This window comes from Vombatus ursinus, unplaced genomic scaffold (assembly GCF_900497805.2).
Source record: "Vombatus ursinus unplaced genomic scaffold, bare-nosed wombat genome assembly UNPS02014768.1, whole genome shotgun sequence".
In the NCBI taxonomy this organism is placed as follows: domain Eukaryota; kingdom Metazoa; phylum Chordata; class Mammalia; order Diprotodontia; family Vombatidae; genus Vombatus; species Vombatus ursinus.
In genome coordinates, this window is record NW_020954546.1 from 21,571,056 (window position 1) to 21,583,529 (window position 12,474).

Consider the following 12,474-nt stretch of genomic DNA (forward strand, 5'->3'; position numbering starts at 1 on the left):
ATCTATCTATCTATCTATCTATCTATCTATCTATCTATCTATCTATCTATCTATCTATCTATCCATCCACCCATCCATCTGACTACCCATATCAATCTCATGACCGCATGCCACAGGGGATAAGGAGCTGGGCTTAGAGCCAGGCAGACCTGGGTTTAAGTCCTGTCTCTGACACATCTTGGCTGGGTGACCCTAAGCAGGTCCCTGAGCCTCTCAGTGCCCTGGGGAGCTCTGTGATTTTGTATTACAGAGCTGGTGCTGACATGCATTGATAGAGGGAGGTTCTTTGCCTAGATTAGTGAAATCCTAGGTCTGGACAAAAATAAAGTGTTTGTGTATGTGTGTGTGGTCAGTGACACTGAGTGGAGACACACCTAAGAGAGTTAGCCAAGGAATCAAGGCTGCCTGGCTCTGCGGGCCCTGCTCTTATTTGCTCCCCAGGGCATGAAGCCACTGCCTGGCAGATGAGCGACCACAGCCCCACTTCTCTGGACTTGCAGATCACGGTTACCTTCATTGAAACACCAGTCCCAGGGTAGCTAGGTGGCACAGTGGATAGAGCACCGGCCCCGGAGCCAAAAGGACTTGAGTTCAAATGTGACCTCAGACCAAACACTTGACACTTACTAGCTGTGTGACGCTGGGCAAGTCACTTAACCCCAATTACCTCACTAAAAAAACAAAAAGCAACAACAAAAAAAACCAAACCACCAGTCTCTTCACGGGCTACTCAGCTCTCCCGGCCAGGATGGGGAGATCCCATCTGCACTGGATTCTGTTTCTTACTGATCCTCTGGTGCTGTGTGCTTGCCTCAGTCCCCCGATCCGACACAAACCCTGAGTACTTCTGAGAGTCTCGGCACTTGGTCGGAGCCGGGGAAGCTCAGCCTCTCACCCAAGGCTGGCAGGTTTTGAGACAGGGATGGCTGCTGTGGGTTTTTGTTTTCCCTGAGACGATTCCTGGTCCACATCTAATTAGCCTGGTCTGCTTGGCCTGTAGCTGAGGCTTATGGGTTTTTTTATTGTTGTTTTCCCCCAGACCTGAATTGAGGTCAAGAACAGGCCATGTCCTAAGGAAACCAAGTAATATCCTCATGTATAACTGGCCTCTGGTTTATTAGCCAGAGCTGGAGAAAGGTTTGGAGACCAGAGAGCCTCATCAGCAACCTGAAGTCATTTCCTGGACTTCAATTTTTAAAAAACTGTTTCATGTGCACATGCTGAAACACTACAGTGATTCCCAGCCCTGATGGCCACCCTGAGGGTATGGCAGGGGTGTGGGGGAGCAGGGGAGCAGGAACCTTTGCTTATCTACACAAGCAGCAATTTGTTTCAGGATATCAAGCCGCATGCTGTCCATGCCATCTGGGACATCAGCACCTCGCTTTTCTGTTGTCCTCACTCCAGCACCTGATTGCTGAAGACAGCATGGTGTAGTGGAAAGAACATTGAACTGGGAGTCTGGAGTTCTGGGTTCTAACCCAGAAGCTTCCACCACCAACTCAGTGGTGACCTTGGGCCATAACATCCCCTCTCTGGGACTCAGTTTCCCCTTCTATAAGATGAAGGGCTTGAACAAGATTAGTGGTTTTCAGACTTTTTTTTTTTTGCTCCCAGCCCAATATTACTCTTTGCTATGATGAATTTCAGAAAGTTACAGGATGGTCTAAGATTCATTTGCATATGATTTTAAGCTTCATGCAACTCAGGGCACTCCTTGGGAAGCTTGGGGCCCCCTGGAGTGTTGTGACATAACCTTTGAGGGCCACTAGACTACCTAATCACAAGGGCCCCTCCCCTTCCAGCTGTGGCAGCCTATGGGATGGCATGTCATTCACCTTTCCCCTGGTATGGACCACCATGGGAAGTGATCCATTCAGAGAAGATGGAGACCTGGACAAGATGGAGACCTGGGACCTAGAGCTGGGATATGCATAGACCAGCAATGAGAGCAAGAAGGGCCAAGATGATTTTTAATGGTTATCACAGTCAAAGGATACAAACAGGCAGTTTTCAGAGGAAGAAACTAAAGCTATCTATAATCATACAAAAAATGTTCTAAATCACTATTGATTAGAGAAATGTAAATCAAAACGACTCTGAGGTACCATATCATGCCTATCAGATTGGCTAATATGACAAAACAGGACAATGATAAATGTTGGAGAAGAGGTGGGAAAATTGGAACACTAATGCATTGTTGGTGGAGTTGTGAACATTCTGGAGAGCAATTTGGAACTATGCCCAAAGGACTATAAAATTGTGCATACCCTTTGACCCAGCAATAGTACTTCTAGGTCTGTATCCCAAAGAGATCATAAAAATGGGAAAAGGACCTACATGTACAAAAATATTTATAGCAGCCCTTTTTGTGGTGGCCAAGAATTGGAAATTGAGGAGATGACCGTCAATTGGGGAATGGCTAAACAAGTTGTGGTATATGAAATGTAATGGAATACTATTGCTCTATAAGAAATGATGAGCAGGCAGACTTCAGAAAAACCTGGAAAGACTTATATGAACTGATGCTGAGTGAAGTGATCAGAACCAGGAGAACGTTGTACATAGTAACAGCCACGTTGTACGATGACTAATATTGATAAACTTAACCCTTTCCGGCAATACAAGGATCTAAGACATCTCCAGAGGCCTTGTGATGGAAAATGCTATCCACCTCCAGGGAAAGAACTATGGAGTCTGTATGCAGATGGAAGCAGACTATTTGCTCTTCTTTTCCTTTGTTGTTTTATTTTATTGCTTCATTCTCATGGTTCCTCCCATTAGTTCTAATTTCTTTTTACATCATGACTAATGGGAAAATATGCTTAATATGAATGTATAAGTAGAGCCTGTATCAGATTGCATGCCATCTTTTGGGGGTGGAGAGGGAGGGGGAGAAAATTTAAAACTCAAAATCTTATGGAAGTGAATGCTGAAAACTAAAAATAAATTAATTATTAAAAAAATAAAAGTGGGAGACTTTCAAACCAAAAATAAATGGTTATTACAATAAGCAATAAAGAAATGGGTGGTGGTATAAAGGATAGAGAGCCAGCCTCAGAATTAGGACACTCTGGGCCCAAGTCTTGCCCCTGACGTGTGTCCCTGGCCAATTCAGTGCCCAAGGCAGCTCTCTAAAAGACTAGAAGCGACAGACAAGGTGCTGACCTGCATTGCTGGAAGGCTTTTTCTCACTGGGAGTTACCAAGACCAGTGAAATTTCAGGTCTGGTCCCTTCCCCACCACCAAGAAAAAAATCACAATGAACAAGAACAAGATGAGGAAAACCTTCCTAGGCTGGGGTAGAGAGGACTCCTGGCCAGTAGGTCATGAGATCATGAGAACTGTTTCTGGGGGATGCTGAGCTGGAGGAAAGAGGAGACATTTCCAGGTAGGGCTTCATGGGCATGGGAGGGGTAGTCCTGGGTATTCTCACCTTGGGGTACAGGATGGGATTGAATTTCAGTCCCACGGCATCATCACAGAAAGCCTGCAGAAAGACAAGATCAAGCTTGAGAGACTGACCCTGGCCTCCCTTTCACACACACACACACACACACACACACACACACACACACACACGTGCATGCATGCACACACACGTGCACACACACATGCCCACATGCACACACACACATGTACCATTCCTTTTTTCTCTGAGGGAAAAGAGACCATGTCCTTCCCAAAATGATCATGGAATATCCTCCCCACTCTTTGGGATCTACAAAAGGACCTCTCCCCCAATTTCAGAATTACTTAGTGAGGAAGGGAGGCCTGTTAAGTATCCCCCACCCCAGGACTTCTGTTTCCACCCACACACCTACTCATGTACCCTTTATTCCCTCCCTAACATCCATGGCTCTTTAATTGACTCTCTCACAACTCAGATCACTCCATGGCCACCATGTTTCAGCAAGCAACTCCCTAGATGACCTTATTTAGGAAGAGTGACATTGGGAATCCACAGGGCCCATTAGAAAATTCTTCAGGGGGCCAGAGAGCATGGCTGAATGTGGGAGGGAGGAGAGGGGAGCTTGTGTTGATGAAAAGAAGAGAGAAATCTGCTGTTATCTAGGGAAGTACTGTGATTCTCCCAACCATGGGCCTTGTTCCTTAGGGCTGAGCTCATCCTCTGTAGTCATTGAAGGCTCTTCCCCCAGCCCAGATCTCCCATAGTACCTCTCCATTGGAACCCAGGAATGGGGAATCAGACACAGCATTTACTTCTGGGTCTCTTCCTGGCATTGATGACTTCTCAGAGGCAAGGAATTCAGGAGAAAGGGCAACTTGATGGTAAGGACGTCCATCCTTGCTATTTTCCAACTTTATGTCTGCTCCAAGGTCTAACTCACCATGGTCCCCAGAATATGTCCCGTACACAGAACCACAGACTAGGGCCAACCTGAGGCAAAGCTATGCTCAATACCAAGGGGATTTAGGGGGCCTGAGAGGTTGCCCTTCCTACCCTGACCCTATGGTTGTGAGTCTGGAATGGCCCTCTATTATTACCTAGCCCCAAGCCCACTCACCAGAGCTATAACCAGGAATTTTTGTCCCTGGTCAAGCAGCACAAATTATGTTTTATTTGGGGATTTGGGGGGAGAAGCAGAGACTCTGAGACATTGCCATGAGCCTGCTGCTGGGGGAAGGTCTGGTCTAGAAGCAGGGCAGAGTAGGGGAAGAAATCCATTTTCTTGCACAATGTGAGGTCCACCTGTAGAGGATTTCTGAAGAGTAAGGAACAGTAATACCAACTAAGTGGTTGGGACCACCTCACCTAGCCTGCCAACTAGCAGTTGTCTATCTTAGCTAATTGTTCTGACTAGCTAGGAGTGAATCTTCTTTGTTCCTATGTGCCAATAGGCCCAAAGTGCTGCCAGTGTCCTCTCAATCTAGCACCCTTCAAATTCGGTGTCCTAGGAACAAAGCCCTTATGGCCCCACCCTAGTTATAGCTCTGGCCCTCACAGCCATGAAGTCAGGCATCAGCAGAACTCCAAGCAGAACCCTGGTGGCGCCCATGGCAGGCATGTGTCACCCACTAAAAAGGACAGTCCCACTGCCAAGTTCTGATGGGTCCGAACCCCACAACTGGCCACCCCTCCCCCCTAGAGCAGCCAAGGTTTCCCAGACAAGTCTGCTTTCATTTTTGGTTTATTTACCTTTGCAATCTGAGGGATGCTGGGGAGCTTGCTCAGTCCTGCCAGGGGAATCCGCTCATGAACCGTTTTCACTTTGGACCTAAGGGAAGATGACCGCACAGTGAGACAAGGATCTCCGCATTGACTGGGGGTTCGGGTGCAGAGGGAGGGAGAAGAGCGCCTAATTTCATATCCTAGATGTACTTAGGTTTGGGGCAGCTAGGCGGCGTAATGGATAAAGCACTGGGCTTAGAATCTTCCTGAGTTCAAATCCAGCCTCAGACACTTACTAGCTGTGTGACCCTGGGAAAGTCACTGAACCTTGTTTGCCTCAGTTTCCTCATCTGTAAAATGAGCTGGAAAAGGAAATGGCAAACCGCTCCAGTATCTTTACCAAGAAAACAGCAAATGGGGTCACAGAGAGTCAGACACAACTGAAACAACTCACAACAACAACACTTAGGTTTTAACAACCAGATTTTTATACATCAAATTTCTCCTCTGATGCTAATTAGTGGTGTGATCACCCCAGGCCTCAGTTTCTCCCTCTGTAAAATGAAGGGATTGGTATGTTCTCTGTCATCCCTTTCAGCCCTAGATCTATGATTTATAATCCTATGAATCCTACTATAAATGCTTTGGGGAGCGGGCTATTTAAAGAATCCCTGTGGGATGAATTATTCCATAATGCAAACAACTTCCCTCAGATCCATCTGTTGGGTAAGTCTGGGTACCCAGGTGTACCCCCCTTTGAGCAAACCCAGTATCTAGAGGACTTTACATAGCTACAGAGCAGGGCCAGCCTCGATAAGAAAGGATGGTAGAATTGGAGGGGACATCAGGAACCCCCCCTCATTTTACAATAGGGAAACTGAGGCCCCAGAGAGAGAGAGACGGTGATTAGTCCAGGGTCATGGAAGTGAACGTCGGTGCCAGGACCAGAACGCGGGTTCTGACTCTCAGCATGCTGTTCTCCCTGCTATAAATCAGACAAGAAGGGGGTGATTATTTTCTTTACGACTAAAGGACCCCTTTAGAGACCAAGTGCCCTTCACACACGTAAAATCAAATTCTCTTTAGAGATCTTAGAGGAGCCGTGGACGGCTCTCCTCGAAACCTACTTACTGGACGCTTCGAGGCTGTCTGTGTGGGATTTCTGTAAAGGAGGGTCCAGCCGGTCCCATCGACATCATGGCTGGGACACGAGATGCGGAGGGCCCTAGGCAGACCGCTGCTGGAAGCTCAATGCCATTCCCCACTTTAGAGCTAGAAGGGACCTGAAAGGCCACTGAGACCCTAACTTTCATTTCATAGTTGAAGAAATTTGGGTCCCGAGAGGTCAATGGCTCTCTCAGGATCACTTGGGTGCATGTCTCTGCTTGCCCTCACATCCCTCCTTCGGGCAGAGGCAGGATGGAGGAGCCCCGTGTCCCCGCTATGTGCCCTGGGTTTGGAAAGACATAGGAATTCCACCCCCAGAAGTGCCACTGGGGACATCACCCCATTTCAGATGAAGTTCATGGTAACCCTAAATAGCATTTATACAGGCAGCTAGGTGGCGCCATAGTGCACAGAGCTCTGGCCCCGGAGTCAGGAGGACCTGAGTTCAAACGCTGACCTCAGATACTTATTAGCTGGGTGACCCTGGCAAGTCATTTAACCTTGTTTGCCTCAGTTTCCTCATCTGTAAAATGAGTTGGAGAAGGAAATGGCAAGCCACTCCAGTATCTCTACCAAGAAAACACCAAATGGGGCCAACAACAACAAAAACATTTATATGATGCATTCAAGTTTATAGAAGGCTTTCTACACATTATCCCATTTTAGCCTCAAGAGGGAGGTGTGATTATGCCCATTTTACAGAGAAGCAAACTGAAGTTCAGAGATGTTAAAGTCGTCACATTGCTAATAAAAGTCAGAGGCCTACTAGGCCTTAAACCAAGGTCCTGTATTCCATCTACTATGTCATGCTGCTGCTCAAATACCCTAAGGCCTTCCAAATGTCACACAGTCTCCTGGCACAGCGCCTGGCTAACACTAAGTGTTTCATAGGTTCATAAAGTTATAGCTACATGAGGTCTTAGGGGGCATCTAACCCAACTCCCACTCCCTTTGGCAGATGAGGAAACCGAGGCACAGACAGGTTATATGACTTAACTGGAGTCACATAGCTAGAAAGTGTCTGAGGTGAGATTTGAACTCAGGTCTTCCTGACTCCAATTAATAGTTGATTGATTAGTTGGTTGATTGACTGGGATTAAAGGGGTGGTCTGAAGTTAGATCAGCAGAATTTTTTTTTCTCTGATTCCCTCATGGGGATCATGAAACCCATGACCTTGGCCTCATCGGTGCCTAAGTATGCTCAAACCCACTGAAGAAAACTCATCAGCCTAGGCTGAAAAATATACCAAAGTGAGTGAGTACAGAGCCCATGGCTGCTCCAGATGAAGGGCTCCAGCACTGGGTAGGCTTGGAGACAGCCCAAGGATGTAGCTGAGCCAGTGTTCCTCATCTCAGCAAGACAGACGCAGGGTGGCCGTGTCTGTATCAAGGCCATGTCCAGGACCATATCCCCTGGTCTGCTCAGAAGGGCAACCCTAGTGCAGACCCCAGGCCCCCAGCAGCATCGTGGTTCTCACCTGAGGATGATTCGCAGGTACTCTATGCCTTCAGCCTCTTCACATTTGATGGACAGAATCAAGTTTCCCAGACTACTGGCAGTACAATAAAAATTTAAATGATCCTAGAAACAGAAAAAGTATGTCAACTTGGAAAACCTGGTGCTGTCTGTCCATCCCTTATTTATATACCGAAGTCTCCAAAGTCTCAGCCAGGAACTGAGTGCCCTCAAAGGAATGGGGAGAGCTTGGAAGCCTAAATTTTACTGCTAATGATGTGTGTGTGTATGTGTGTGTGTGTATGTGTGTGTGTGTGTGAGTGCACGCACATGTGTGTGTGCAAGACCTGTGAACTTTCTTGCTAATTTATACTGTGTGTATGCGTGTGCACGTACACATCCATGCATCCTCCCCACCAAATTCAATCATGCTTATTTGCCACCTGTCCTTAACTATGCTGTTTTCCATTTTTGCATCCTCAAGGCCTAATGCCTTGTACAAAGTACGTGTTTAATAAATGTTCATTGAATTGGATCAAAGGGAAAGTGTGCTGTTGACAAGAACTGGGAACTTTCTTACTAGTTTATACTAAGTGTGTGTGTGTGTGTGTGTGTGTGTGTGTGTGTGTATGTGTGTGTTTTGGAGATGAAAAGTAATTTCGTCTCTTAATTTCTTAAAACCTCATTAATTCCTTAAAGTTTTTTTTAAAGCATCTGCTTCTATAGCTAGTGCTTATAAAAGATTTTTTAAAAAATTAAATTTGTGATCTTATATAAATTAATTTAAATTCTACTTTGTTCACCTAAACTTAACATGTTCTTGACAAATTTTTTAATATCTGGTGTCACTAAGCTCACAGATTGTATATAGTACCACATTTTTCAGCTTTTTAAAAAAATATAAAAATCAAGACAGAGCTGACATTTTTATAAATTTGGTTAATAGTTTTGAATATTTATATATATGATTACTTTATGTAAATAAAGGTTTTCTGCATAAAAAAGGGAGGATAGAAGACAGTTGGAACGGGCAGGTAAGTCTGAATCATAGAATGTGTTTAAAGAGATGTCATTTGGTGACTTTCAAGCCCTCCATAGCTACCGAAGTGTTGCCAGGTCTGGGTGCTGCTTTGAAGAACAAATAAGGATGATCTGTACAGAGATTGTTGTTAATGGTGGTGAAAAGACTCCAGTCAGCAAGGGAAAGGCACATAAAGGAGGGGTGCACACCAGTATGTTGATTGCTCTGGTGACAATAACAACCCTCTGAAGTTATGCAAGGTAGGTAGTGTGGTGAGGTGTTATAGATGAAAGATTACAGACCCTCAGAAATGGGGAGACCTGGAGACCACAAGTCTGAGCCCCTGACTTACGCAGGATTCCCCTCTCTAAGAGCCCTGCCAAGCAGCTACCCAGCCTCCCTGCCTTCCAGGAAAAGAACTTCTCCTCCACCATCCCACCTCCCAAGGTGGCCCATTCTACTCTTCTTCCTTGGGATCACAGATTTTGAACCCAGGTCCTTTGACTCCTAATCCAGCAGACTTTCCACTGTCCCATGTTGCTTCTCACATGACACTCAAGTCTCTCTCTTTCCACCTCCCACTCTATCCTGGGGCTGAGTAGGAGATGTAGAGTGCCTCTTTATAGACAGATGAGAGGCCCTCTCATGTACCCCTAGAGTTTCCAGGCTAAATGTCCTCGGGTCCTTCAGCTTATCCTTACCAGGTGGAGTCTCTAGGTCTCTCAACATCCTGGGTTCCTTCCTCCAGACGTGGAAACTAAGGCTCAGTCAGGGGACCTGACTTACCCGGGCCATGAGGCACCCTCTGCTAACTCCATGACCCAATTCAGAAGCCTCACTTTTAAAACAAAATGGCGCAAAAGTGAGCCGCTGTGACTACAACTCATTTCCTAGAATCATAGATTGACAGCATGAAAGGACGTCAGAGACCATCTGGCCATTTTCTGAGAGGGAAACTGAGGCCCAGGAAGATTCTACAGTAGCCTGTGGTCTCTTCCAACTCTGAGCTCCTGTAATCCTGTGATAACAGCTGGATTAAAAAAGGAATCAGGGTGGGTCCTCTCACTGGACCCCAAACCCGTGAGATCCCAGTGAAGGAGGCTTTACCAGGCAGCCAACTCCCAAACACTCATGCTGAAGGGAAGAAGTTGAGGTACAGATAGCCCTACACACTGAATAACCCAAGTGGTTTGCTTTTTTTTTCTTTTTTCCCATTTCTTTTATAATCTTTTACACAATTATTTTTTTTCCTGATGCTGCTACCTTCTAAACGATCCTTTTCCTTAGGTTGACCATCCCATCAAGTTGCTTCCCTGTAACACAATGATAGGGACGGAAACATAAACATGAATCCTGCCCCTCTCCCTATATGGAGGGTGAGTCACTATTTGGACCACTGTCACCGGTGGCGGTATGCTGGTAAATGTTTAATAACCAGCTCCCTGAGGGGGTGTGGGGGGAATGTACAGTGGTACACACTTTTAAATTGAATCTGAAATTCAGACCATCAACAAAACCAAAACCAAGCCCCAATGTGTAGCCTTTGGCAATTTCCAAGGCAGGCATAAATTCTCACAGTGGAAGTTTAACAGCCAGCTCTTGGGAGCTCCAGCTCACCTCTGTTCACCAGCCATGACCTTGGAGTCTTCTAAGAAAGGAGACAGAAAATTGGGAAAGGGAAGAGGAGGAGAAGGAGAAGGAGGAGGAGAAAAGGACTGGCAGGAGGGGAGAGGGGACGGGAAGAATAAGAGGAAGGGTCTATGGCAGGTCCTCCCCCAGGCCTGTGGCCTGGCCTCCCATGCTCACCTTCCCTAGGAAGTATTTCCTGTACGCCCGAGCTTCGCCCTTGCACTCCAGCCTGTAGCCAAACATGCCGGGGCTGAGGTTTTCCTCCTCCTCCTCGAAGATGCTGCTGTCGGACGACGTCGGTGTGCCGATGTTTTCTGGGTCTTCGATCCAGTAACCCCCAAACTGGGGCAGGATGACCAGTGGGTAAGGGCCTCCTTTTTCCACAATCTGGAAGCAATGGGGAAGGCCCATATTAGTTTCCTCTGGATGCCCTGTTGCAATAGGAGGGCTTCAGGAGTAGTGACTGAAGACCGGAGTGACAGAGGCCAAATCTGAGAGGCTTCATAGACTCAGAGCCTGAAGGGTCTCAGTGGCCATCTGGTCTAATTCTCCCATTTCACAGATAAGGAAACCGAGGCCCAGAGACTTTAAGTGATTTAGAAGCACAGGAACATAGATCTAGAGTTGGAAGGGGCCTCAGCGGGCTCATTTTACAGATGAGGAAACTGAGGCCCAGGGATTTTAAAAGACTGCCCAAGGTCACACAGTAAGTGGTAAGGCCAGCTCTATAGCTACAAAACCAGTGCTCTTTTCACTGCCCCAAGGAGTAGGGACGGGGCCTTTGTGCCAGGAAAGAATGAGAGTGTTTACTTATCCTTTCTAATAGCTTTTCCCCACTCTCTGGACTCAACTACTCAGGGTATCCTCAGAATGATTACGGATTATCAATCCCTTTTTACAAATAAGGAAACTGAGGTCCAGAAAGTGACTGACCAAAGGTTCCAGGGCATGTCAGTGATAGAAAAAGGACTAAAATCCAAGTCTCTGGACTCCCAGTCCCAAGAATCTTTGCACGGAGACCACCCTTCTCATAGAATCATTGGTAGGGACGACTTTTCTCTCCTTCCATCGTCCCAGATGATTCTCTACAGAACAATCTGCAGTTTAGCTGGGAAAGAGGCTCCTACTCACCTCATCAATGCTGGGATATGGGATGTAGTCATCCTAAAAGACAAATCAGAAGTCACTGCTTTTATTCCCTGATGGTACATGAAGGAGCTCCTTATGCCTCTAATTGTTTTTTAATTTTAAAGAGTTTTATTGATATTGTTTGTTTTCACATCATTGCCATTTCTAGATAAACCTCCTTGGGAGCCAGCGAGCCTTCCCTTTCCCACAGAAAAAGGGTGAAGCCAAGCCAACCACCATCAGAGGTGGCTGACCGCTTCTCTAGGTAAAGGTGGAGGGTGTATTTCTCCGTCTCTTCTCAGGGCCATCAGTGGAAATGACAACGAGCCAGCATTCGGCTTGGTCTGATTGCTCTCCTTTCCTACACGATTGAAGCCATTTTGTTCATCATTCTCTTGGTTCTCTGCCTACTTCACTGGGCATCAGTTCAAAAAGGTCTTAGCCAAATGTCTCTGAACTCTTCATATGCATCACTTTCCTGTGGGGCAGTGATTTCCAAATACATCTATGTGCCACAATTTGTTCAGATGCTCGCCAGTCAGTGGTCACACACATAGCTTTTTTGTTTGTTTTGTTTTGGCTTTTTTTGGTGAGGCAATCAGGGTTAAGTGATTTGCCCAGGGTCACACAGCTAGTAAGTGTCAAGTGTCTGAGGCTGGGTTTGAACTCAGCTCCTCCTGACTCCAAGGCTGGAGCTCTATCCACTTTGCCACCTAGCTGCCCCTCATAGTTTCTTTTTCCTTTTCTATTCCTTTCTTTCTTTCTTTTATTCTTTCTGTTTCTTTTGTTCTTTTTCTTTCCTTCCTTCCTTCCTTTTTTCTTTCTTTCCTTCTTTCTTTCTCTTTCCTTCTTTCTTTTCTTTCTTTCCTTCTTTCTTTCTTCTTTCTTTCTTTCTTTCTTTCTTTCTTTCTTTCTTTCTTTCTTTCTTTCTTTCTTTCT

At 46.1% G+C, this 12,474-nt stretch overlaps 1 protein-coding gene across 7 annotated transcripts in view; it reads right to left on the bottom strand.

Moving 5' to 3' along the window:
• Window positions 1–12,474, bottom strand: part of RAP1GAP2 (RAP1 GTPase activating protein 2) — a 229,613-nt gene that overhangs the window by 50,029 nt on the left and 167,110 nt on the right. For all 7 annotated transcript variants that reach the window (XR_003569048.1, XM_027861779.1, XM_027861784.1 and 4 more), the window contains 5 exons: window positions 11,539–11,571; window positions 10,585–10,794; window positions 7,780–7,883; window positions 5,162–5,240; window positions 3,437–3,490 (listed from right to left, as the gene is read on the bottom strand). Coding sequence is in view for 6 of the 7 variants with exons in the window: in XM_027861779.1 (XP_027717580.1) it covers window positions 3,437–3,490; window positions 5,162–5,240; window positions 7,780–7,883; window positions 10,585–10,794; window positions 11,539–11,571 (480 nt within the window). In the remaining variant the exon portion in view is untranslated. The remainder of the gene's footprint in view (window positions 1–3,436; window positions 3,491–5,161; window positions 5,241–7,779; window positions 7,884–10,584; window positions 10,795–11,538; window positions 11,572–12,474) is intronic.